This window comes from Cupressus sempervirens, chromosome 1 (genome assembly GCF_028749045.1).
Source record: "Cupressus sempervirens isolate cs-2001-9-10 chromosome 1, ASM2874904v1, whole genome shotgun sequence".
NCBI lineage: Eukaryota > Viridiplantae > Streptophyta > Pinopsida > Cupressales > Cupressaceae > Cupressus > Cupressus sempervirens.
The window spans coordinates 29,093,920-29,120,275 of NC_143118.1; the positions used below are offsets into that span (position 1 = coordinate 29,093,920).

General features: G+C 36.6%; 1 protein-coding gene across 2 annotated transcripts in view; it reads left to right on the forward strand.

Annotated features, from left to right (window-relative positions):
* The window catches only part of LOC149576008 (altered inheritance of mitochondria protein), a 73,410-nt gene that overhangs the window by 4,845 nt on the left and 42,209 nt on the right, over positions 1-26,356 (forward strand). Inside the window, exons 1-2 of one of the 2 annotated variants that reach the window (XM_089816127.1) lie at positions 15,008-15,154; positions 16,757-16,923. In XM_089816127.1, the coding sequence (XP_089672253.1) occupies positions 15,067-15,154; positions 16,757-16,923 (255 nt within the window). In that variant the 5' untranslated portion in view covers positions 15,008-15,066. Of the gene's footprint in view, positions 1-15,007; positions 15,155-16,756; positions 16,924-26,356 lie in introns of those variants that run through there. The other variant, XM_089816126.1, reaches the window with a different exon arrangement.

Consider the following 26,356-nt stretch of genomic DNA (forward strand, 5'->3'; position numbering starts at 1 on the left):
GAGTAGTCGGACCTGCTGGTGACATCTGCATATCCCCAAGCATCCGACGAAGCCAGACAGCTTCACATCCTGCCTTAACAGTTCCTCTGTATTCAGCCTTTGTAGAAGAGAGAGAAACTGCCTGCTGCTTCTTGCTGGTCCATGTGATTGCACTGGATCCCAAACTGAACACATATCCAGATGTTGACTTTTTATCATCAACAGAGCCTGCCCAATCTGAATCTGTGAACCCATTGAGTTTAGGATTAGAACTCCGAGAATACAAAAGTCCATAATCAGAAGTGCCCTTCACATAACGAAGCACACGCTTTGCTGCCATCCAATGATCAGCCTTAGGAGCTGTCATAAAGCGTGAAATATAGCTGACTGCGAAGCTGATATCAGGCCTAGTAGCAGATAGGTAGATGAGGCTGCCTACTAGTTGCCTATACGTAGTATCATCAACAGAAGGAGAATCAGACTTGGCTGATAACTTGAGACCTTTCTCCATAGGTGTAGATGCAGGTTTGCAATCCTGCATACGGAATTTGTCTAACAAGGCCTTGGCATATTTGGACTGAGAGATGAATACACCAGAAGACTGTTGCCAAACTTCAACACCTAAGCAATAATGCATAAGCCCAAGGTCAGCCATATCAAAAGACTGGCATAAGTGTTGTTTGATTCCCTGAATCAAAGATGCCGAACTGCCAGTGATGATCAGATCATCCACATAGATAACTAGAAGGATGATGTCATTGTCAGTAGTCTTGATGTACAGATTTGAGTCTGAAGAACTCCTCTTGAAGCCTTGATCACTGAGGTACGTATCAATCTTGATGTACCATGCCCGAGGGGCCTGCTTCAAACCATAGAGAACTTTTACCAACAACCGTGTACTCTTCTCCACCACCAAAGATAACAGAATCTGAATAAGGCTGGTAGTCAGTAAACCAGTCTCTGAGGTGAGTGAAATGTCGAGAGGCACCTGAATCAATGTACCAGGCAGATGACTGCACATGATCTGTGGGTCTTTTAGCCATGAAGGCGTAAAAGGCAGATTCCGCCTGCTCAGTGTGCTCTGCACTGTTCGCTTTGGGTTGCGAACCTGATTGCTTAGATTGGGCAGCTAAGCGTTTCCAACATGCAACCTTCATGTGACCATACTTGTGGCAATAGTTGCATTGAATGTTCTTCTTTTTGGTACCATCGGATGCTGGAGCAGAAGACTTCTGCTGAGATGGTTGCTGAAACTTGCCCTTATCCTTCTGAAAGGATTTCGTAGCAAAGGCTTGCTTAGTGGAGGTGGAATTGGAGCTGCTACCGAACTGTTGTTTCCACCGATCTTGCTGAAGTAGCAGGGTGCAGAGATCAGTGAACTTTAGATCAACACCAGTAGATGTGATGTTGAGAGTCTCGATAAAATGCTCATAGGAATTTGGTAAACTCCGAAGAGTGATTACCACAATATCCTCTTCCTCCATCTTGCGACTAATGGCAAGTAACTGATCACGGATTTCTTGAATCCGATTCAGGTGTGCCTGGAGCGAGGTGCGCTCATCCATGACAATAGAAAATAGAGTGTTTTTCAAAAAGAAGGCTCTGCTCTTGTCGGAAGTCTCATGAAGACCTTTGAGATGTGTCCAGATTTCGGCAGCTGTCTTGCCGGATGGAATCTGAGAAAGCTGGTCATCAGCTACGGATAGTTTGAGAAGCATTACTGCCTCTCGATTGTTCAGATCCCATGTATCTTGATCAGGACCCGGAGAAGTTGGACGCTGCGTAACACCCAGAACAAGTTGATCGATGTTTCGGTATTCGAAGATTGCGATGATGCGCTGCTTCCAGGTTCCATAATTGCGACCATTGAATTTGGAATTATGTTCGAGCAGAATATTTGTCAGAGATGCCATGGCACGTTTTTCAATGAAAACTGTGAAAATCTGTGAAGGCACGTTCTTCGAGACAAAAATACAGAAGACCCAGAAGAATCAGAGAATGACCCAGAAGAGAGCTCAAAAAACCTAGAAGGAATCTGCTGTCGTTTTCTGGATCTGCTGGCTCGAAAATCGAGGCACAAAAATCGAGGCACCCAGAAAAGACGGACGACAACTCAGTTGAGCTCTCGAAAAACCCACCAAGAATTTGCAAACAAAATATTTTTTCGACCCCAAAAATTAGGGTTTCGAAAAAAAAGGCCCTAGCTGAAAAAAGCTTGAAAAAACTTCAGATTTCTTGATAAAAAATGGTCGAATCTGCTTCCGAGAGCACGATGACAGACTGAGACGCCTAAGAGCATGAAGATTTGATACAGAAACATGCAGATTTTCATGCAATTTGTAGACCCGAGTTCAGAATTTCTCTAGACAGAAAAACCTAGGCGGGTTTTTGGAGAAAATAGCTGAAATAATTTTGGAAAAATTTAAACAAATAATTTCAAGAAGAAATTATAAATTTTAACAAAAAAATTTAAGCATTTAGCTCTGATACCATATTACGAGGTAATTGGTAAATACTTGCTTGTTAATAACAGAGACCGAAAGGTCAATTTATACAAAAGAATGAGACGATGTTTCCTTAGGAAACGATCGTAAAGAATAGAAACATTCTATTCTAGAGAAAGCAAAAAAAACGAAAGCAAACTAAAGCTTAAGATATTTACAAGATAACCGTTAACTAATAATAGACGTCTTATCTATTATTGTAATATCCTCAACTGTTTAAGATTGTGTAGCGGTAAAAAGATCCAAGTTAGTACTCTCCGGTTCTACATCCCACAACTTTGTTGCCCCTTCCTTGTACAAATCATTTTTGTAAATAAGAAGGGACAAGTTGGAATGCACAAAGACTAAATCCTCAGCTTTGCTTAGTGGGTCAAGGAGTATGTTCTCCTATCTCCTTCAGCTGGAGAAGAAATAGCAACCTATTGAAACAAAGACAAATCTCATTAGTCTTAAAAAATTAAGGAAACCAAATGACAGAGCAATTTTTAAATAACAAGAAGATATAGAGTGTATAAAAATTCATAGAATTACTTGTGATAAAACTTTGATTACGAGAAGTTGGAGGTGTTGCAATTTGTGACCATTGAGGTACCACCAAGAGTGAGCATCCTTCCTATACTTGTCACGAAGAGCAATAGGACTATGACCAGTGGATGATGCAAAATCAACAAATTCACTTGTAACTGCATCTTCCATTTCAGTATTAGGAAAGAGTTTAATAATTTTTTTCCTAAACCCTTTATTGACTTCTGCATCACAATATGGTAGCACCCTTGTTGGCATCAGCAAGAATCTCTTCAGTATAATATTTGGGGCTTAATGAGAAGGCAAGAAGGTGGAGTGGGCTGCCCATTTTGTTCCATCGCTCAGTACAAATTGATTGCACTTCTTTGAAGGTTTCTTTGGGGTCTTGCTCGTTTGCATTTGTGATGGATCTCATATTCTCAATCATTGAGTCTATTTCATCATAAACCTCCCCCAAGCATGGCTTATCCATGTTAGTAAAGCATATCATACCTAGGATGGGCTCTGTTAAACTAAGAAGGTATTCTATATGATCCCACCAAGTGTCATCTAAAACCCTTTGCTTGACATTTGTTGCCCTCTCAGTACTGGATTGCCTTCATATGGTCCATTGTTGGCCGATGGCCATACTAGAAAGTGTCTCTCAAACATTCTCAAGTAGTCTCAAGACGATTGTATTTGATGTGAATCTAGTCTCAACAACCTGTTTGAAAATAAAAAAATAACTAATTAAAAAGAAAGAAGAATATCTATATATATATCTATATCTCTATATATATAATTTTGTGGAAATAAATCACTAAGGTAAAACATAAAATTGGAGTCAAATTTGAATTACCTTCAATAACTCTAGGCAAAAAAATGATCTAAAAATAGCTTGCGAGAAGTGGTGATTTGTTACGAACATTTGGATCTCTTGAGCTTCATCATACAATTCTTTAACCGAAGCTATCTTAGTCCCCAACTTCTATAGCACGAGGTTAGTGAATGTATGACACAAGGTGTCCAAAATATATATGGGAATCATGTCTCAACTAACATACCATTTGATGAAATATCATTAGTCGGATTGTATCTGATTTGATGGATATATGTTGTGTTGATATCCTTAAAAATGTCATTCCAAGAATATCATATTGAGATTATATCTCTTTATATGCTGGAGAGCATAATGTGTTCTATAACTGTTGAAATTACAGCTTTGAAAGAGATCTAAGCATCAAATATAACATGCTTATTATAGATGAAACCCACCATATGATGATAGTGGGCATCTATCATAATGGGCAACTATCATTGTGGTAGTGATCAACTATGATATAGTGGGCAACTCTGATGTAGTGGACAGCTATGGTATAGTGGGCAACTATGATGTAGTGGGCAACAATGATGTAGTGGACAACTATGAAGATAATCTGACAGTGGGCAACTATCATAAAGGACAACATTGAATATAAGCCTTAGTGGTTGATAGTGGGCAACTATCATAAAGGATAACTATGAAGATAAGACTTAGTAGGCATCTATCATAGTGGGCAAGTAATCTGATCTAATCATAGTGGGCAACTATGATATATTTTATTTGAATAATTAAAGTTTCCAATCTATATATTGGAGCTTCTTGTATCATAAACATATGAAGTTGTACAAAAGAAGTTGTACATGTGATGGTGTACTTATTTTGAGACATTAATAAAGGAACTATCTTTGTTGTGTGGCTGGGTTTTTTCCCTTCAGGTGGAAGGGTTTTCCTAGGATAAATACATGTGTCTTTTCTTCATATGCTGTTCTGATTTTTCTATATACTGCTGCTATGTGATTCTGGTTCTAAATTCAACATGGTATCAGAGCAAGGTTTGAGAAACGATCGTGAACCAGAATAGTGCCATTGAATTCTAGAAAATCATGGGATTAAGGGGTGAAGCTCAAGTAGCTGCATGCTTGGTGTTGCAGTCATGTGACTGTGGTACTGTCACATTCATTTGCAGCTGCGGCATGTTGGCTTTTTGTAGTTGATTATTGGGCTGTTGCAAAGATGGTGGATGTTGTTTGCATACAAATCGCAGCCAGGGACAACGAATGTTGACCACAGTATATCTAAGTTGCTGCAGATTGAATTTAGGAAGAATCTATACAGTTTGTCACTGTATTCAAATAATTCTAAGAGGAGGAATCAAGATTCAGATGGAGCTTGATCAGTAGAGGGACAGTGCCAAAACCTTTTGCTAAAGAGCAACTAGCTCGTGTAGCAATGTGACGGCTAATGCTCGTTGTTTGGTCAAACATTGGAAGCAAATTTGATTTGTTGTGATGATCAAAGCGTTAAGTTTGTTGTCCCTATTGAGAGGGACTCTTAGCATTCAGACAATCCCTCGAGAATGGGTTCTTCTGTGTGAGAGAAGTTCGAGGTGCAATTCCCCAATCCACCCTTTGTGGGTAGGTAAGGTGGAATTACCCACTGCGAGTAGGCATGGTGATAATGCATTCTTCTTCGGGTGGAGAATGAGGTGAAAGTCCTCAATCCACCCTCTACGGGTAGGTAAGGTGGAATCACCCATTGCGAGTAGGCATGGTGATAATACATTCTTCTTTGGGAGGAGAATGAGGTGAAAGTCCTCAATCCACCCTCTATGAGTAGGTAAGGTGGAATTACCCACTGCGAGAAGGCAAGGTGATACTATGTTCTTCTCCGGGAGAAGTTGAGTTTGTTCCACCTTTTGGGAACATCCATGGTGGAAGACACGTGTGTGATTCCATGACTCACTTTCATAAGCGTTTTGTTGTTTCATCTAGGAGTAACTATGATGAATAACACTTGCTGGTTAAATTGTACATGCTTTAAATGTTCACCCTCTAGGAGTAGCTATGATGAATGAAATTTTATTATGAATACTGCTGACTTATGTGTACTTTTATCTTCACCCTATAGGAGCAGCTATCATGAATTCTTTTATATGATATGGTGCATATTGAGATTATGAGATTATGAACTAACTCTGACTACTTGCAGCTGAGTTCATTTGTTCTGAGGCAGTTATTTGAAGATCTCTTTCTTGCTGAGAGGGAGTGTTGAAATTACAGCTTTGAAAGAGATCTAAGCATCAAATATAACATGCTTATTATAGATGAAACCCACCATATGATGATAGTCGACATTTATCATAATGGGCAACTATCATTTTGGTAGTGACCAACTATGATATAGTGGGCAACTATGATGTAGCGGACAGGTATGATATTTGTGGACAACCATGAAGATAAATTGATAGTGGGCAACTATCATAAAGGACAACATTGAAGATAAGCCTTAGTGACTGGTAGTGGGCAACTATCATAAAGGATAACTATGAAGATAAGACTTAGTGGACATCTATCATAGTGGGCAACTAATCTTATCTAATCATAGTGGGCAACTATGATATATTGTCGTTGAATAATTAAAGTTTCCAATCTATATATTGGAGCTTCTTGTATCATAAAAGTATGAAGTTGTACAAAAGTTGTACTTATTTTGAGACATTACGAAAGGAACTATCTTTGTTGTGTGGCTGGGTTTTTTCCCTTCAGGTGGAAGGGTTTTCCCAGGATAAGTACGTGTGTCTTTTCTTCATATGCTGTTCTGATTTTTCTATATACTGCTGCTATGCGATTCTGGTTCTAAATTCAACAATAACAATCCTCCTTAGCTAAGAGGGAGTGTTAGTGATGTAGCTTCAGTCGGATTGAATTGATCTAGAGTTAGTCCCTAATGGTTATTGGTTAAACATTATTGCATTTGATTAATCATCAATTATATATATATGTGTGTGTGTGTTGTTAATAATGTCTAATGGAAATTAATTTACCATAACCAATATTGATTAACATAGAGACATGTCTCTTCTACACCAATGTATATGCGTTTGGATTTGTGCGTGGAACACACTGAAATATGGTAGTGTTATTATAGTTACAATGATCCTGTCTTTCAACATGGTATTAGAGCAGGACTGCAAATGTAAACAAGCATTTGAAGGCAGTGGAGGAGTAGAGAAATTAAGAGAGTCAAAAGTCATCAAATGCATATTTTCCAACAGACAGAGAATGTTGTGAAAATGAGCCACTTTTGTTATTTAGGGGAAAGTCATGATGTCATTGTAGCAGAGGAGTTTTGTGCTCTACACCCTCAGACGTTCCCAAAACTCTAATTTGTTATTTTCGCTAAAGTCTAAAAATGCAACAAATTGAAATTAAAATTAGAATTGATTCCAAGAAAATATAATTTAAAGGAGGTTGAAAAATCCATTCAGAGTTTCATGTCGAATTATAGAGATAAATAGGAATACACATTGGTATAATCATGTTGACATTGGCATTGAACATTAACAAAGTGAATGATGTGCGCACAATCTGTCATAAACTGTACCAAAAGCTCAGGAGTCAAGATGGTTTGCACTCAAACAAGGCATCAGACGGATAACATTAACTAGAGCACAAAGATCATATTCAAGGAATGCCTCAAGTCTTGACTGATTCATATGGCGGACATGGAAGATGGCAAACAATGTTGAGTGACAAATAAATCATATTTTATCATAGTAGTTTATACGACAATTCTTGAATTTGCAGCTCTGTATATGACAATTCATTCGAGTGCACAACGAGATCAACATTATATGTGGTGTTTGGCGTTGGAGTGCAACGTATAATTTTTTTGTCGTTCACACAAAATGGATTGAGCAACTGCCAATAACGAAGTGGACAAAAATAAAATAGATCGTTGACCGAGAAAGAGTTTTATGCCCCTCTTAGTCATTAGAGAGAAGGGGGATTAGTTTCCGTGGGAAAATTGGAGATTGTATGGCTCGATGTCGACATGAGTTGCGAAAGAAACTTGTGTTTTGAACTCTTCGGCCTCTGTTTTTCCATTTACTTCCCATCCCTGCAAATACTTTGTTTCATTGTTCTGTTGTAGAATCTTCTTCTTGTCTCTTGTTGCACGCATTGTGCATCCTTCGTCATGATTACTAGGCACTAAGGAATTTGTGATTTGGCTACAAATGAAAGGAATGTTTCGTGTCTTGGTTAGCAAAAAGTTCATATAACCTAAAAACAAAAGTCTATCATCATTTTATATTTTGCAGTATTGCCTTAAACTTACGATTGATAGTTGATAATATTAATGATATACCACCAATATTTGAAGAATTTAATAAGACAAAACCCCATACAAGTGGGAAGTCAAAGGAAAGTCAAATAAGACATAAAAGAACCCATACACGTGGGAAGGAAAATAAATAACGTGGAATGCCTAAAGAGGTAAGAACATATGTAAAAGAGTGGCAAATTGCATACATCACTAAGGTTTTCAAATATGCTAAGAAGATAGAGCAAATGAGATAGAGCAAATTGATAATATAGAATTGTGTGCATCATTGACGTGAAACAATGTACGATAAAAGTTTTTGGAAATAGGCCACTAATAGATGGGAAAATAATATGGGAAAAGAGAGGAAACAATGAAAAAAATAGAAAGAAGGTGAAATGAGAAGGACAAGGGTTGGTGGTCCATATGAGGAAGATATTGGTGGCTCATACATATTGATTGGCGGTGAATGGATATACAAAGGGTGTTCGCATCAACAGTAAAAGGAAATTACGTCATCCGATTGCAAGGGAAGCAACCACCGCCCATTGGGTAAGGAAAGAATATTCTCTTTACTATATGGATCAAGGAAATATTGATGACACTGGTAGTTGTCACAAAGCTGGTTCGGGCTTTAGAATTCTGTTGTGTAAAGCTTTTGAGTTGAATTCACTCGATTTTTATGCCAGGAGTTCCTCACGATCAATGCCTTCAAGGTCTCAACATGGGTGCATTTCCAGAAATGGTTAGATAAGTTATCACGGTCCCTCAAAGAAATCATGTGCTTGTTTGGTGGCTAAACATTGTTCTCCATGCTGTGTAATATAATAACAAAGGATTGATGCTTGCTGCATAAATTGTTTGTATGTTGGCGCTTGTGAGATAGGAGAGTGTTTTGGTTATTAGAGCCTTGACTCTATCGACGTACATGATTTTGATTTGAGTGATGAAGAACCTACGTGGATAATCCACCAGAGGAGAAGACAATGAACATAAATCTAATCCCATTCTTTAAGGTATAATACTCATTCCACCATAAAGAAGAGAAAGAACCTTGGACCAAACTAGAACTTGAAGGAAGACAACTTATACTAAATAACTAAAAAGGAAATGATCCATTAGGAAAGATGTTAATGAGCATCGTGAGATAAGAATAAATAAATAAATAAATAAATAAATAAATAAATAAACAAAAATGTTCAAACGATATAAGACTGGGAATTTTACATTGTAGGCGGGGGATAATAACAAATGTTCCATTCCCACTCGATGTTCCATTCTCAAATGTCTATGGATTCTCATGTGCAGATAAGTATTCTTATCTTTTACATCTATCTACTCATTATAGTCTCTCTCTTATTTGTAATTCTACAAATACTATAAGAGTTATTTGCCTTGATCTTTCCTTTATGTCTGAGCAAGGAAAAGAAGGTTGGCACTTTACACATGCTACCGAATATTGTGCAAACTTAATCTTATGACAGTAGCTCGAAAGAAGCTGTGATCTAGAATTTATTAGTCATTTGATGATCAAGCTCGATAAAGTGAGGCTCTAGAAGCAAACATCCTTGATGATTGAGATTATGAGCATTCTTTCATTAAGAGGGATCTGATACTTCTTCAAAGGCAACGTAGGAGCTCATAAGATTGATATTTAGAGGGAGTCTACAAATACACGTGTGTGACTGCATGATTTTGATGGGCCTACTCCTGTGTACATCATGAGGAAGTATGACTTGTCACCAGAAAGTTAGAAGATCAATATCAAATTAGAGGGATTTTGACAATTTGAAGAGAGCCTCTAAGGGAGTAGCTAGCGGATCTGACTTTCGAGATCTTTGTTCAAAGGGAGAATTTTGAGGTGCAATTTCTTTTTAATGAGTTTTGCTCTACGAAAGAAAAGTTCAAAGCAAAATTCCTTGTAATACATTCTTCTCTGTGAGAGAGAAGTTTAGGTGAAAGATGACGTTCCACCTTTTGACATCATTCATGGTGGATATTATGTGAGTTACTAGATGAATCTGTTGGAAAACATCATGAGAGTTGACCATCTTTTATTGATGTGTTTGTGAGGTCGCTATTCTAAGGTGACAATCTTAACAATCGCTTGACCTGTTATGATGATGGACTACATTAAGTTGATGTCCCAGAGTGTGTCGGAGGTCACTTTACTTGTCATAATGGAGACTACTTTGTTGTCCTTAAGGTCAAAGTTGTTATTTGATAGACTACATTCAGTATTGCCCCAGAGTGTTCTGGAAATCAGATAAACTCATATCTTTCTAGGATAAGATTGTTCAAAATCAGATTACCATTTTGTGAGATGGTTGTGTTGTGTAAATTCTCCCTCGCTAAGAGGTAGTGTTTAGTGAGGGAGTGTTGATGAAATAACATTAGTTGGATTATATCTAATTTGATGGATATATGTTGATATCCTTAAATAGGTCATTCCAAGAATATCATATCCAGATGATCTCTCTCTATATGCTTGAGAGCATAATGTGTTCTATAACAATCCTCCTTAGCTAAGAGGTAGTGTTAATATTGTAGCTTTAGTTGGATTGAATTGATCTAGAGTTAATCCCCAATGGTTATTGGTTAAACATTATTGCATTTGATTAATCATCAATTTTATATATAAATAAATAAATAAATAAATTAAAAAAAAAAAAAAAAAAAAAAAAAAATATATATATATATATATATATATATATATTTGTTAATAATGTCTAATAGAAATTTACTTACCATAACCAATATTGATTAACATAGAGATATGTCTCTTCTACACTTACGTATATGCATTTGGATCTGCACTTTGAACACACAAAAATATGGTAGTGTTATTACATTTGCAGTGATCTTGTCTTTCAATAACAACTTGGACAATATTTTGAGGACCTACTTCATTATTGCACTATATAAGAATGTTAGTAACAAATTCTGCATCCTTCACTTGGCCAGAATGTTAGCAACAAATTCTGCATCCTTCACTTGGCCCTCACAAACAACAACTTTTAGATACATTGTCCCTATAGGGCACATTGCAATCACATTAATTTAGGGTCTAGTTTTTGCATCCTTCCACCCATTAGAAATAATGGATACACCTATTTCTTTCCATGAGGCCTTAATGGGAGCTAATGAAGTTTCTATATGTTTGACCTCCTTTGTTAATAAAGTGGTGTAAACCTTCTCATAGCTTGGGCTTATTAGATGGAGTGTACTTTCCAATGTGCCTTATCATTGCATTTCCCTCAAGTTGTTATGCTCCTCATATACCACAAGCGGTAATTCTTTTCCTTTTGTCCATGGTGTTATGGTGAATCGATGGTGTTGTAGTTGTATTAAATAGAAGATATCAAAACTCCTTACGTAGATTTACAAAGGCAATGTTCCTAAAAAACCAATCATGAACTAAAAATGAAAATAGAAACTACTTAATAAACTAAAGACTAACTAAGATGACCTTTAAAGAAACATTAGAATATTCTAGTACCCTCCCTTAATGATCATTCTCTAATTGTTGTCTTTTGCTCACAAATTCTTTAAAACATTTTGTTGCTGCTGAGACCCTCCTTGGATCTGCAAAATGTTAATGACCAAGAAGCCAAAATTCATTCATAAAAGAATAGAGAAGAGTGTCTTCTTCTTCAGAATGCTTTGCAACAAGAAGTAAGAGCTTGCCACTAACTATGCCATTGAGATAAGTCTGCCTCAAACTTCTTAGAATCAGCGAAACATTTGACTATAAAACATCACAAAGTATCCAACTTGATGTTTGATAACAAAACTGCTCTTCCCTGGAGACAATGACAAACATTGAGAACAACTAGCACGATTTTGAGAAAAAATTGACAAACCCTCCATACTTTGTGGATGAGGATGATGTCCCAAAACAAACTACAAAAAATGATTTATTAGAAAAAAATCAGAAAAATTAGACATGATTTTTGAGGTGAAAAATCAAACAAGACCAAACAATAAATTCTGAGACACGGATCAGAGAATACAAAGCTTTGTTTTTAAGGAAAAACGGTAAAACCCAACATATAATTTTTGAGGGAAAAGTATAAACCCACCAGATAATTTTTGAGGAAAAAATTATAAACTCAGAAAGGAAACCCACACAACTTGTCGAACTACAGAATCAGATTTTTATGTTTTTGGTAGGTACAGAATCAATTTATTTTTCTTTTAGGAATTTTTTTTTCCAAAACCCATCAATTTTTTTTTTAAAGGAAAAAGTTATGAAAACCCATAAAAAAATTTTCTAATGGAAAAAATTATGAAAACCCACTATACTTTTTTTTAAGGGAAAAAATTATAAAAACCTGTCAAAGAAACCTTCATGTGGCAAATAATGAGACTTTGCATGGTAAAACAACACTTGCAAGTATATGCAAGTAACAAAATGCACATGCAAGAACATGCAACCTTCGAAAATCAAAGACTCTTGCTGAAACCAAAAAATTGCACGATCAAAACCCTCCACCAAGCTTGCAATTTTCAGCAGAAATCTTCGAACACAAACCACAAATTTCATAAAATACCTCTAAAGATTTTTATTAAAAAAATTAGAAAAACAAATTTCTGGAAAAAATTCCAGTCAGAAGAGGCTTGAGGTTTTAATTTTACGAAATCCTATCGACCCGCTCTGATACCATTTTATGATGAATCGATGGTGTTTTAGTTGTATTAAATAGAGGAGATAAAAACTCCTTATATAAATTTACAAAGGCTATGTTTCTAAAAGAAACAATTGTGAACTAAAAATGAAATTAGAAACTACTTAATAAACTAAAGACTAACTAAGATGGCCATTAAAGAAACATTTTGAATATTCTAATACATGATTCATGCCTTTGTCTAGTATGTAGGACATGATACAACTGTTATTACATCTCAATTTCTTAGGCTCTATTAATTTGGCTTACCACAGTATTACATCATCATTTATTATGGCCTCCCTTTCTCCTTCATCCTTGTTTGATTACGCCAGATCCCTGTTCATAACTTCGCACTGTTGATATTGTAGTCAAGACCCAGATTTTTAGTGGCCTCTCCTACCTTCTTCTTTTGTGATGGCTTTGCTAGTTCATCCGTCTTTGAATTGTCTTCCCTGTATATGTGGCTGATCTTGGAATTGTTTAGTTTCTCTATCCTTTCCGTTATTTGTTTGATCCATCTGTTAAATCTCCAGTTGGGATAGAGTGCATGATAGCAATCACTGTGATCGTCAAGTCCCCTTCAAAAATTATCTTCCTATCTCCACAGTTCATTCCCTGGTCCAGTCCATGAAATGCAACACTGAACTCTGCCAGATTGTTTGTGGCAACTCCTATTTACTCCACGTGCTCTGCTAGGGTAGTTTGGAATTTATTTCTGGCCACACACCCTATTTCACTGGTTCTAGGATTCCCTCTTGCGGCTCTATCAAAATTTACCTTCACCCAACCAGGCTTCTAATGGACTAATTCTCGCACAATCATTGGAGCCTTCTAGGGTAGGAATGGTGAGTCCCTTGAACGTTTTTGTCATATTGTCATCCCATATCCTGAAAGCATTATTTTTTGCTGCCGTATTAAAATGGATGCCTCTGTTTTAATTATTAGTCTCTCCTTCGACATTGGTTATCCCTTAAAAGTTCTGTTGCGCTCCTTCCACAATTTCCACACAACCATTTAAGGAATGACCTGCCATAAGCTCTCAAGTAAGCTCTACGAGCCTACTTAGGTCAAATTTAGAACCGAACTTTTAGATTTTTGGGCATTGGTATTTGCAGGTTTAGCTTGAAGAAAGTGTTTCCAGCAGCTTTCTAAGGGCACAAGGGCATTAACTGATTGACATCTTCATCCTGCTGTTTGCATTATAGACATCTCCCTGGTCTGATAATCCCAATTTTGTTTAGTCTGTCCTGACTCCTGAGTAAAGATACGACCTTGTATAGCTAACCGGAGGATTCTCCAGCTCGAGGTGAACAGGACTTGCCCCATAGGAGCTCTTTTGGTCATAGTTGATCTTCTGCTGCTGTCTCTTGCATCTTGTATCCTCAGTTGACTTTATATTCCCCATCCTTCAAGAAGACCATTGAATCTTGTTGTGTAGTCCTGTCCATGCAATGCCTCTGGATTCACGGACCCTTGCTAGCTTTGCCTTTTGTTCTACAGGGGCCTGGAGGTCATTGAGGGGTTTCCATCTCCATTCCTGTTTGCCATTGCTGTTTTCTACATACCCAGATAGTTTTTTTAACCCACCTTCTGGTTGTTTTTTCCCTAATGTTTTCTAGATCTTGGGGGCGGACAGAGAGCTGGGTGCTCCCCCAAAATTGGGCTTTCTGTCCATTGTTGACTTCCCATGTTATATGCTTGATGATGATCTTTCTGCATTCAAGGATGAAGTTTCAGATTGCCGATATATGTGGAGGGTTTAGCATGTTGATTATTCTGAGCTTGTTTGTTGCTTTTACCACTTCACGGATATTACAATAAATTACATTGAATTTGGTTCTTAATTCTTTCTTTTAAATTTTGTAAAAGTTTATCTTGTAGTCCCGCTTGCAGAATTCTCAATGAAAATTTCATAATATTAGATGTTTCATTAGTTCCTTGAAAAGGTTGTTGATTTCTTTTCTAACAGTGTTTTAGGAAAAAATAGTGAGGAGCTTATTTAAGTACCCTACATTTGGCACTGATATGTGTAATTACAATGAAACACAGGTTAACATTAGTGGTCACAACTAGCCAGTATGGCAAATTTTCAGGGCTTGAAGAATCACACACAGTAAAAGGATTACAAGCTATAAATTTGCAAATTTGAGCATCTTTCACTGTGCACTAAAGCTTCATTCGGCTTGCCTCTTTCTCAATTGGATTTGGGAGAAGGGAGAGGCCAAATCTTTGTGGATGAGATATATAGAGAGATCATCAACATATGATATGGGACAGAGGTGCATTAGAATCTGAAAAGTTCTCTCATATTACTTGCTTGCTCAACTGGGTGTTCTTCAACAGAAACAGAGGTGCGTTGTGTTCTCATGGTGGCATAAATTGGAAGACAATCAAAATTGATCCTTGGATCCTGAACATATATATCCTCAACATAATTTTGAGCACAACAATGACTGACAGTGGTCGTGCATACCAATAAAATGTTGTAGGATGCTCTCTGTCTTTCTTATGATCAAAACTTCAGTATCTAGCAATCAAATAATTGAAAGTTTTCCATGGATGAAGAAGGAAGGTCGGAGCATGCTTGCTGCATGAAGTCATCCTTTAAGGTCCTTTCAGGCACATGAAGCAAGGGAAGAACAGTTCTTTTCATAGTTTGGGAGCAAAGAAGGAGATCATGGTGCGGTGTGTATGTGATAATTTGATTGCTGAAAAACAGAGGCCCATTTGCAGGAGTCATTTCAAAAGAATTTCCTAAGGCTCTGAACTTTTCCAAGATTGCATTATGATTCCACACTGCACTTTTGATCTCAAGTTTTGCTCCAAAAATTTTCTGTTTAGTGGTTTGCAAAAAATTATCATTCATATCCGTGACCTATTGGTCGAGCTCCCTAACATCCCACATTGTTAATAAATTATGGACCCTTTGTTTTTGCTTTGCAAAAACTGTAGCTTACAGCACAACCAATTTGATGAACTCCTGAACCTTTTACATTACGAAAATATTGGTAGGTTCCTACCTTTGCACTACATAATCAATTTTTAAAATTCAACATTTCCTAATGAGGTTATGACCTTGATTAGCCACAATCATTAAAAGTCTCTATGTGGTAATGAAACAAGGGATCAAGTAGGAATTAAGAAATGATATCCAAAGGTTGAATTTTGATATCACTTTCTGCTACTTTTATAACATCCCTCTTAGCTTTCGTACTACTTAAAGTTCTGTATTACTAATTTGGTTAATTATTTTTATCTACAAAAGAGAATGATGCTATCTTTTCTGATTTATTTTTCTCTAAAATGATAGGCACATGTTATGCAGTCTTGAAACTGAACAAAGAAAAACCAAAATATGGCTTTTTAGTTTGGTTTAGAGATTTTTTCTATTTTAATCATGAATTTAGTTTAGAGCTTACACAAAATGACGCATGGACTCTAGTTTGTGTTAATGTTTTAAGTTTCAGTTGAATGAATAGACAACTGCTTGATGGAGTACCTCAAGACAGATTTGCAACATGATCTTTATTAATGATAACAGGATTTAATTAATCTTTGGTTTATAACTTGTAAGCTCTGATGTCTCTGGTAACATTGTGGAAGATCCAAAGCATTTTCAATTAGATATTGAATGGTGTGTGCTTAAAAAGTGACAAGCCTCAAGTTCTCTTTTGGTCTTTTAACTATTTCTGAATTATTTTTCTCCGTCTACTATCTTTTCTGATTTATTTTTCTCTTTCTACTGTCTTTTCTAGTTTACCATACATTTTATCTGTTGCTTTGCTGCTTGCATGTTTAGTTTTTTTTTCTCCAGAGTTCTTTTTATGCCTCTCCGATTGGGTCTTCATCCACATCCACTTTCAATCCATGTAATTTATATATTGAAGTTCATAGGTTAGAAGAGCTAAAATTCTGGACAAATATGCTTACTATTTTAAATGTTGAATGAACAGTGCCAAACTATGTCGAAGTAGGGTCTGATATAGAGGCTTCACATGAGGGACGGAGCTTGGAAGACTTTAAGTATGCTTGTGTTGGCTATTCAGCTTATGCAAACAAGAAAGATACACCAGCTGATCAACACGGACAGGCAGAGTTGCCATATTGTGTAGGCATTGAGGTAAAATGATTGCACATAAAAATTAATTTCAGTCATTGTTACGCTCTAGCTTGATGTGTGTAGGGAAAGTTATATCAGCATATTATTGTAGTTATGCTGTATTATTCCAGGCGGGAATAGGGCCATTCGATTGCCTATTGCTTTTAACTGGCAGAGTTGCCATATTGCGTAGGCATTGAGATAAAATGATTGCACATAAAAATTAAATTTATTCTGTTATGCTCTAGCTTGATGTGTGCATAGTGAAAGTTGGATCAGCATTGTAGTTATGCTGTATTGTTCCAGATGGCAATAGGGCCATTCAATTGCCTATTGCTTTTAACAGGGAAAATACACAACAAGCATGTTGTTTGACAAAGGTTGCATGACCTTAGAGAATTGTTCAATTTACTACACGGTATCATTCAACTTAATGTTCAAACCCCTGTTTTGTCAGGAATCCAAGATCATGAGATTTAGCCATGATAATAATCAAGGTAGAATTACAACAACACACCTGATGCTCAGAAAATTTGGGTGTGATAATTAATTGTCATTAGAAAGCATCATTTTATAACTTATTTATCATATACCTTAATTAAAAGGTATATCACTCCAATCATAATGGATGGATGAATGCAGCTAGATATCTTAGGGATTCCCATAAATGGAATTTTTATATCCTGTGATGCGTGTATGAGAATTTGACTTTAATGCAATAAGTATTGATGCATTGGAAGAAGGGGAGGAGAGGCTGTGGAACGTTAGTTTGTTGAGATTGTGGAAAGTCAGTTTGTTGAGATTGGTTGACAGACAGTGTAAGTTTTCTCAAATAAAGAATTATGCTTTTTGAGAGTTTTTAAATTAAGTTGCTGATTCGGATTCAGGTTCGAAATTTGTTCAATTTTTTTGGACTAGGATCAAATTCATTTTGGGTTTGTCTATATAAAAACATATGTTTTCTTAATATATATATGTGTGTTTGTGTGTGTGTGTGTAGCAGCAAATAAGTTTATACACCACTGTGCTATTAGTAAAGCAACATAGCAAAATACAGCACCACATATATTAATGTTTTAGTCCAAATGACACATGTTTTACCTTTTTGGCCTTTTGAGTGGTCTATTTTAGGGTTGGATTGACTAAAATAGAGTTAAAATAACTTTTAAAAAGTTAAAAAAAAAACCATCTTTTGGCCAAATTTGGCCAAGGACGTGCCGTAGATTTGCAAATTCACCATAAACACGGTAACATTTGTGTCGGGTTCGTCTAACAGAATTTGGGCAGACTTTCACAAGAATATGATAAACACCAGACTATGCAAGAATTGGACCAGACTTTGGGGTCGTCAAAGAAGAATTTGGTAACATAGTTTGTACCATAAGGTTTTCCCAATTTTTTGTTTTATAATATGTCAATTTATCTCTCTCTATGTCTATATGCGTGTGTGTGCGCATATGGGATTTATATGCCATATTATAAATGCTAAACTTTATTATAAAATAGAGTCCTATTTAATGCTAATAGGATTACTTTTAAATAATGTTGTCTGCAATAATCATTATGTTTTAACACTCTTCCTTGATGTTTATGGGCATTTATATTGTTGATTTCTCTGAAAAAGAGAAGATGGAGATCCTTAAAAATAGGTTCAAGACAGCAGAGTTATGGGATTGGAAGACTAAGAAAACCCTCTTTGGGTTGCTGGTGATACCAATTATTTTATATGGCAGCGAGGTATGGGGGAGCAGCGTATCAAACCATAAATGGCGACAAATTGAAAGAATTCAGAAACACTTCATCACAACTAATCTCAAAATCAAATCAACAGTTCCATACAAGATTATTTTAGCGGAGGCGGGCATGTTCCCGGTGGAGGCCTCGGCAATTGTTAGATTGTTGAGCTATCTAAAAAAAGTGAGTAAAATGGATGCACATCGCTGGCCTAGTAGGGTGGTTGATGGAGAACTAGCTTGTCGGAAGAAGATATGGAAGAAACAAAATGTTAAATGGTTCAACAAGTGGAACATTGACAAGAGTGCTCGGAAAACAATTTTGAGATAAAAAAATGGGTGGTAGAAAAAATCAGATTTGCCACGTGGGTAAACCAGTTAGGTAGAAAAAAAGCCTATTATGTCAAAGAATTTAATCCCACATGCGAACATGACGACAAAAAATATTTAGGAGCCGAGATCAAAAGAAAGACAAGATGAAAATTCTAATCACTCAATTGAGATCTGGGTCCCACCATTTGAGATGTGAAGCTGGTAGATGGAAGGTCCCTAAGGAAGAGTGGGAGGACAAAATTTGTAGATTTTGCAACGAGGGTGTGGTGGAAACAGAGTGGCACTATCTGAAGGATTTTACAACATACGAGGATATTCGCAGCTAGCACAAAGAAACATTAAAAGTGAACAACATAAAAGACCTTGTCGAAGGACCAAGACTCCTCAAGGGGGCCATTTTACTTATGCAAATCCCCAACAAAAGAGACAGGTTGGAGAAATGATATCAGACTGACTAGCAGTTTTATGTGGGTCTCTTAGGCTTATGGCCTCGTGGATGTCATTAAAAATCTTTCATTCATTCATTAATAATGCAAACTTTTTTGACGAGCATGTCACAAAGATAAAATGTATGCCAAGGTGAAGATCATGCATTCCAAACTAATGATAAACCTCTTTCAATAATGCATATTTCAGTTTTCTCATAATGTCTCATAGAATTTCTTGTTGGACCACATTTAAATAGCCTTCTAAAAACAAAACTCCTCAAATTTCTTGTTATAATACACAATGCACATAGGTCTTACATGTGCTTTTAGGTCTTACATACAATGCTTTTACACATGGAAGAAATAATCTAGAGGAAGTGATACAGAGGACTTGTACGTCTCACTGACAAGGCCTGCAGATCTTACATGTGCCACATCATGCCATAGTTTGTACATAGGTGTTACATGCACTCTTAGGTCTTATCCAATACCCATAGGTCTTACAAGGCTAGCCACTAGGGGGTGTCATTGTTAGGTATGCTTTCCCTCAATGGCAACACTTCGAGGTTGTGCATTGTATTTAAGAATAGATTTTGGCATTGCACAAAGGTCTTGTAAATATATCTGTGACTTCATCATCGTTTTTGCAGAATTGGAGAATATTTATGTTAATTTTAAAATTTTAAGTATGCATGGATTTCATTGTGCTTTTAATCTGATGTTTAACATGATTGTTGGCAAGATCATGATAACTTATTGCTATTGCATAATATTGTGGCGCTTTCACTAGTATACATATGAGTCTTATAGGATAGACTCTCAAGCCATGTTTATCAGTTTGCCACTTCTATTGCACTTCTATATTTATTCTCTATAGATGAACAAGCCACAATTCCGTTTATTATTTATGTGATAGCACCTGCTCCGTATTTGAAGACATACATAGAGATAGATTTCCTTTCAATAAAATCACCAACATAATCACCATCAAAGTTAAGAAATAAATTAGTATTCTTGGTGCTGGATTAAAAAGGGCATAAATAAGTGTACCTGTAATATACCTAAATATTCTATTATGCCATTTTGAGTGATCTATATATGGAGTTTGAATAAGCTTAGGTGCAGTGCTTATAGCATAGGTAAAATTTGGATATAGTAAAGTTAACAAAATTTCTGCTAGTTGTTTATACGAAGTAAGTTTGGCCTTTTCACATGGTGGTTTATGGTTTAATTTTATAGATATAGCAGCTGACTTATAATCTATCATATTCATTTTATGAAGGAAATCATTTGCATTTCTTGCTTGAGATATCACAATAGAATGTCAATCCTACAATATGCCCATTCCATGAAAATGATGCAAAGTTATATTGGTCATATCAAACAATTGATTAATTTACCTTTATAACTATGTCTCCATAGCAAGCACTTGTGATTTGTCAAAGACCATTCAAAGATTTTCTGAGCTATCATACAAAGGTTTATTTGTTTGTTTGTTTGGAATCTTTTGAGTGGAACATATAAATTTCTTCTTGGAGATCACTATGTAGGAATGCATTTTTAACACCCTTCTGGTGTATCCTCTAATCATTCTGAGATGCATAGTGATGGTTTTATGGTGTTCATTTTTTTAATGATTATTTGAACCATGTTATTGGGTAATGCCACTAGTGACAAATCTTGTCTCATATATGTTTTACTTTACTTTTAGAGTTGTCCTTAACTTTATATCAACAGCAGCAATTGACAACATTTTTTTTGAGAGTGGAGGAACAAGATCCCAACCTAGTTTCTAATATGATCATCATTCTCTACTTACATTGCACCCCTCCATTTATTGTCTCTTTAGCTTCTAATTTTTTTTTTGAGATTCTCCTTTGTAGAAAGTCATTAATGCATGATATGGATGTTGGCTCTTAAGTCATTTGAGATGGAAGAGAAATCTTGTTTTTTGCTTTTTAAATCAACATTTAAATGCATTTGAGGGCTATCAAAGAATCCCCCCACCCCCCTCGTTGAATTTATCATTTTCACAAGTTTCAACAGAAGGTAAAGACCCTTCTTCTTATGACATTTATTTTTGAGAAATCATTAAGCCACAATTATTTTGTTCTCCCCCCATATCTTACAGAGATATTTTTGAAAAAAAATGATTGAGCTTCTTTTGCTTTTGGGAATAAAAACGAAAACAGGGCTTCCAAATCTTTTGAGGTGGGAAACAAATTTTCTTTTCCCCTCACGTTTTTACCTTTGAAAGCCTCCTAGGGTCAACTCAAGCTGCTTAATACTTTGATTTATGGAATAGTAAACCCATTAACCACAGTAACATTAAATCCTTTAAAATCCTTTGTCGTCGAACTCATCAATAAAGTTGTCGGTAGATCCACTATTGGTAAAGATTGTCAATAGTTCCTTGTAAATTCCCCTCTAATTTCTAGAGGATGATAATTAGGTCCTCTTGAAAGTGTGCCTCCTGAATGCTCTCCTCCATGCTTTTCATGCTCAACCACATCAGCAACATCCTTACGTTCAGACTCTCCTGTCTCTGAATTCTTATTAGAGACTTCCTCTTTATAGTCGATCTACCTTTTTCCTGAGCACCCATGACCTGACTTCCAAGGATTTTCACAAGTGACGTTTGGTTTTGGTTCTTGGATTCTTGAACCCTGTCAGGTTCTGCGAGTGGTGCTTAGGTTGATGGAAACTCTCACGAGGAGCACGCTTATACTGATTTGGTGATGCATTCTTGGAGTAGAATTTGTATTTGTTCTATGAATTTTTCAAATTTAGAGCTCTCCTAATGGAATCTTGCAAATAACTTGAATCAAATGCCCTTGTCAAACCCTTTGGCGGTTTAGTCAGATCCTCTATAAAATGCAGTATTAATCTCCTTCCCACCACATCTGGAATCATTGCATATAGCCTCTAAAACTCTTACCACATATTGCTCAATTGTACCTTCTTGCTCCAACTTTGTTAACTCCAAATGAAGCTTTGGATCCTTATTGTCAAACCTCACCATCAATCTCTGGCAGAACTCTCTAGTAGTAGTTGAGTCGTGTCTTTGGGTTACCATGCCATCCTACTCATCAGCAGCTCGCTCTAGATGAATTTTTACAAAGTTGATTGCTTTCTCCTATGGGGTTCAGTGAGAAATAGTTATCTAATTTTTGCAGTCAAGCTCTAGCCGTAACTACATATGTCACATGTGCGCATGGAAATAAGCAAAGTCGCAAACAAAACAAAAATGTGTTAATAAATTAAAAGTAAATACTATGCATTAAACTGCAGTAAATTTACCTACATGATGTCTGTACTAGGGGTCTAAAAACCTGGCTCATAAAAAATGCAATCTGCCACATCCATCCCTGCAATGGGCATGCAATTGGATGAGGAAATCCACTCCTCAGCAAAAAACATGTACCTCAAAGATGTCTTTGACTGCATCACACATTTTGATGTGATAAAGTTTGAGGTGAATCTTGTGATTCTAGGACATGCCAACTCCTCCTGCCCCCTATGCTGCCTCAGTATGCTAAGAACCAATGCCTGATTGTAGATAAGTTTGCAGATGTTTTTGGCCCTATCAATGCATTCTTTCATCTATTCAAGCTTGCCAATATTCTCCAATACGAGGTCAAGGTAATGAGCCGCACATGGAGACCAAAATTTTATTAGGGATTTCTCCATTAAAAAGTTTACCTGGAGCACCATAGCTTGCTGCATTGTCCTCAATAATCTCGCATAAGTATGTGGTAATTTTGATATGTGAGGATGCTTCAATGGACTTTAAAAACATGGTGGATCCTGAAAATAAAATAAAATAATGATCAACAATGAATCAATAAATCACAAATTACAAATTTTAAATATTGATCGGTAAATCAAAATTTAAATAATTCAATGCATTTAGGGAAGTTGAATGATCAATCAGCTCTGTAGGAAACAAGAAAATTTGAGAGTGTTCTATTCCTACTATTGGTCCAACCATCTGTCATGATGGTGCTATTTGTTTTGCTCCAAGACCCTTGCTGGTCCTAACTTTACTTTTATATTCTCAACCATATCTATCAAGAGGGAGGCACTTGACATTTGTAGGAGCTTTAAACCCCAACTTACAAATGGTAATGGCATCTGTCATGCCTTGCCAGCAAGGAGAGGTGTCACAAGTAGATTAAAAAAGTATGTGTGAGAAAATTATAACAATTCATTATGATTAGAGAAAGCACAAACCAAAGTTCAAACTATAGGTTTTAAAGGTTAAGTTTAAAACAATCAAATGAAAAAGAATTACCTCGCTGCAACAAATGGAATGCTAGAAAAGAACCAAAACTCGCAAGTTGATTACTTTCAGCATCATTGAACTCCTTGTTTCAAGACATTCTCTCAAGCGAGGGTTGTGAAACAAGAGTAGCGTATGGCACAAAATAATTGTTCAATCTAGAATTCTGAATTTTAGGAGGAAAGCTAATAATGCCAGTAAAAGGAGCTCAAGTATAAGCATTAGCACTAGTTGAAGCACTAGGATAAAAGGTAGGCATGAAAGAATCAGCGAAATCAGCGAATCCTACTTTCTGTAAGAGAAAATTGTAAATACACGTTTACAATTTTTTCTAAAAAATATGTAGGATTTGCTATTGTTCTACTTCTCTCATTGAACTATGAAATTTAGATTTGAATGGAAAACATACAATTGAAGACTTGGAAAGTAAAACAAATTAAGAATACAATTTGTAAACAGAAAAAACCACCAAAATCCATAAAATTTAACACTTACCTCTTTGAGATGAGATGAGAAGTCTTTGCAACTGCTGCTATGATTCATTGATGCTCTCAATGCAAGTATAGTGGAGGTTTCATCAACTCATCCATGAACAAAGCAATCAATCATTTCTTCGAGATTTCTGTTACCAGTATAGATACTCTCTGGATTTCAGTGATATAATTGTCAACCGACCCAAATTGCTTCAGTTGCTTCAACTCCACAAAATTAGGTTTTGGATCTTGCCTGTCGAAGTGGTCTATTAGCCTCTTTGTGAATTTGGCATAGGAGGTTATTTGATCATTGTTGAGGATGACCATCCATCATACCACCATTCATGCAATCCCTTCTGATTGAAGCACCGCAAATTTGATCACCTCATTTCCAGCATTGAGTTAAGCGGGAAATATGTGTCCGCCTTATGTACCCTTGCCCATGTGGAGATTAATCCTGATCCATCAAAAGATGACTGATTTACTTGGCCTATCTCTTGTTTGGTCAGCATTGTAGTGGCCACGTCTTCTAGCACTTGAATATCTCATTCGTAGATCAACACAATCCTTGAAGGATATATCTCCTTCAAACCCTTTTCCACTAGTCTTTCCTTAGACGCTCTTGCATTCCCTCGAATGTGGGCTCTCACTCTTTGGGAGGTGCTTCAGTTCTTAGCAGAAATGTGGGCATTGATGGTCGAGAGTGTGAATGTTGAGGGTTTGCTCTTCGTGTGACATGATTATTGCTGCACCCATTTTGTTCTCCATTCATGTTCACTTCTACCAACCTCCAAAATGTTTCTTCCATGAGTCATTGTCTTTCCTCTCCTTTAACCATGGTGTGTTTGAGCTATACTTGACTTCTAGCTAGCTCTCTTAACAATGCCATGACATTAGCGGCAGGGTTGTGGGGTTCCCCATTTTATCAGTGGAACAGTATCTCCTTTCGGTGTATGCTTTGAGTGCCTTATGCATTTGCAACCCGACAAGTTGGTCGAATCATTAGCTTAGATGCCATTATAATGTCCCCAAGACACATTTCCATCAAACTGCCTGTACGCCAAGACCATACAAAGTTGTGTCTTTGCTCACGCCAAGATTAAAGGGGCAATATGTGTCTGCTAGGTTTGTATGATGATGTATGGACCCACTTATTCTTCTTCTCGGTGGCCATACGTGGAGTGTTGGAAGTGGTCAACTGTAGGGTGAGGGCTGTTGTATAGTGGCGAGGAGGCACTATATGGTTGTTGGGATGCCATATGGTAACTAAGTCACTTGTACGGTAGTCTTGGCGTTGTGTGGTGAGAAAGAGTCAGCCATACGGTGGTTGGTTGTTGTAGAACAATATTATGACACCGATTCTCCTTTCGTGCATACCCAATCTTTGTTGCTACCTTGGTATAGAGTCGCATAGTATGGTGGATTCTGTCTTTGGACAATGATGCTGAAAATAACAATGATGTTTTTAAGGTATTACACGTAGATGATAATTCACACATGCAAAGAGGAAACAATGATAGTACTTTAGATTTTAACAAATAGAACTTCAGAGCAATAATTTCAAACCAAACTCAAAGCAAAATAGGGTGAGTGGTGACTCCTACCGAAATTGTAGATGTCAAGCTGGGAGGATCTCTCACCTTCAAATTGGTAGAACATATAACTCCAACTAGAAGTTCACACATACAAAGAAAATATCAAGTTTGCATACCAACTACAACCTACTCGCCGACCTTATATATGGCCTCAGTGAAATTCCCGAAGGATTACAAAAAGTGCTGACATAATCAACAAACTACTGACAATAAAAAAAAAGGGCTTGAGAGTTAAAACTTTATTTTCAAGGCCATACATACAATTTTAAAAAATATTTCCTTCTGACTTGGAGCCTTAAACAATATCCTTGTTAGCTCATTTACAACGCTAACAATCAACACTTCTAATCATCAACGCTTGGGCCGATTTCAAATGCGGGCTTCTAGTCAAACATTGTGCCTATGCCTATGGGGACCTCCGTGTAGCTCAATCAATGTGCACGTATGTCTCCATCGCAAGCTTATTACCTACAAATCGTATGAGCTGGGGATTTAAACAAAGATCACCATTTCAACATGGCTTTGCAATGACATTATTGCCATTGCATTGCGAGGTTAACTCCTAATTTTATATATTATTTTTTAATAATAACTTTAAATTATGAATTAA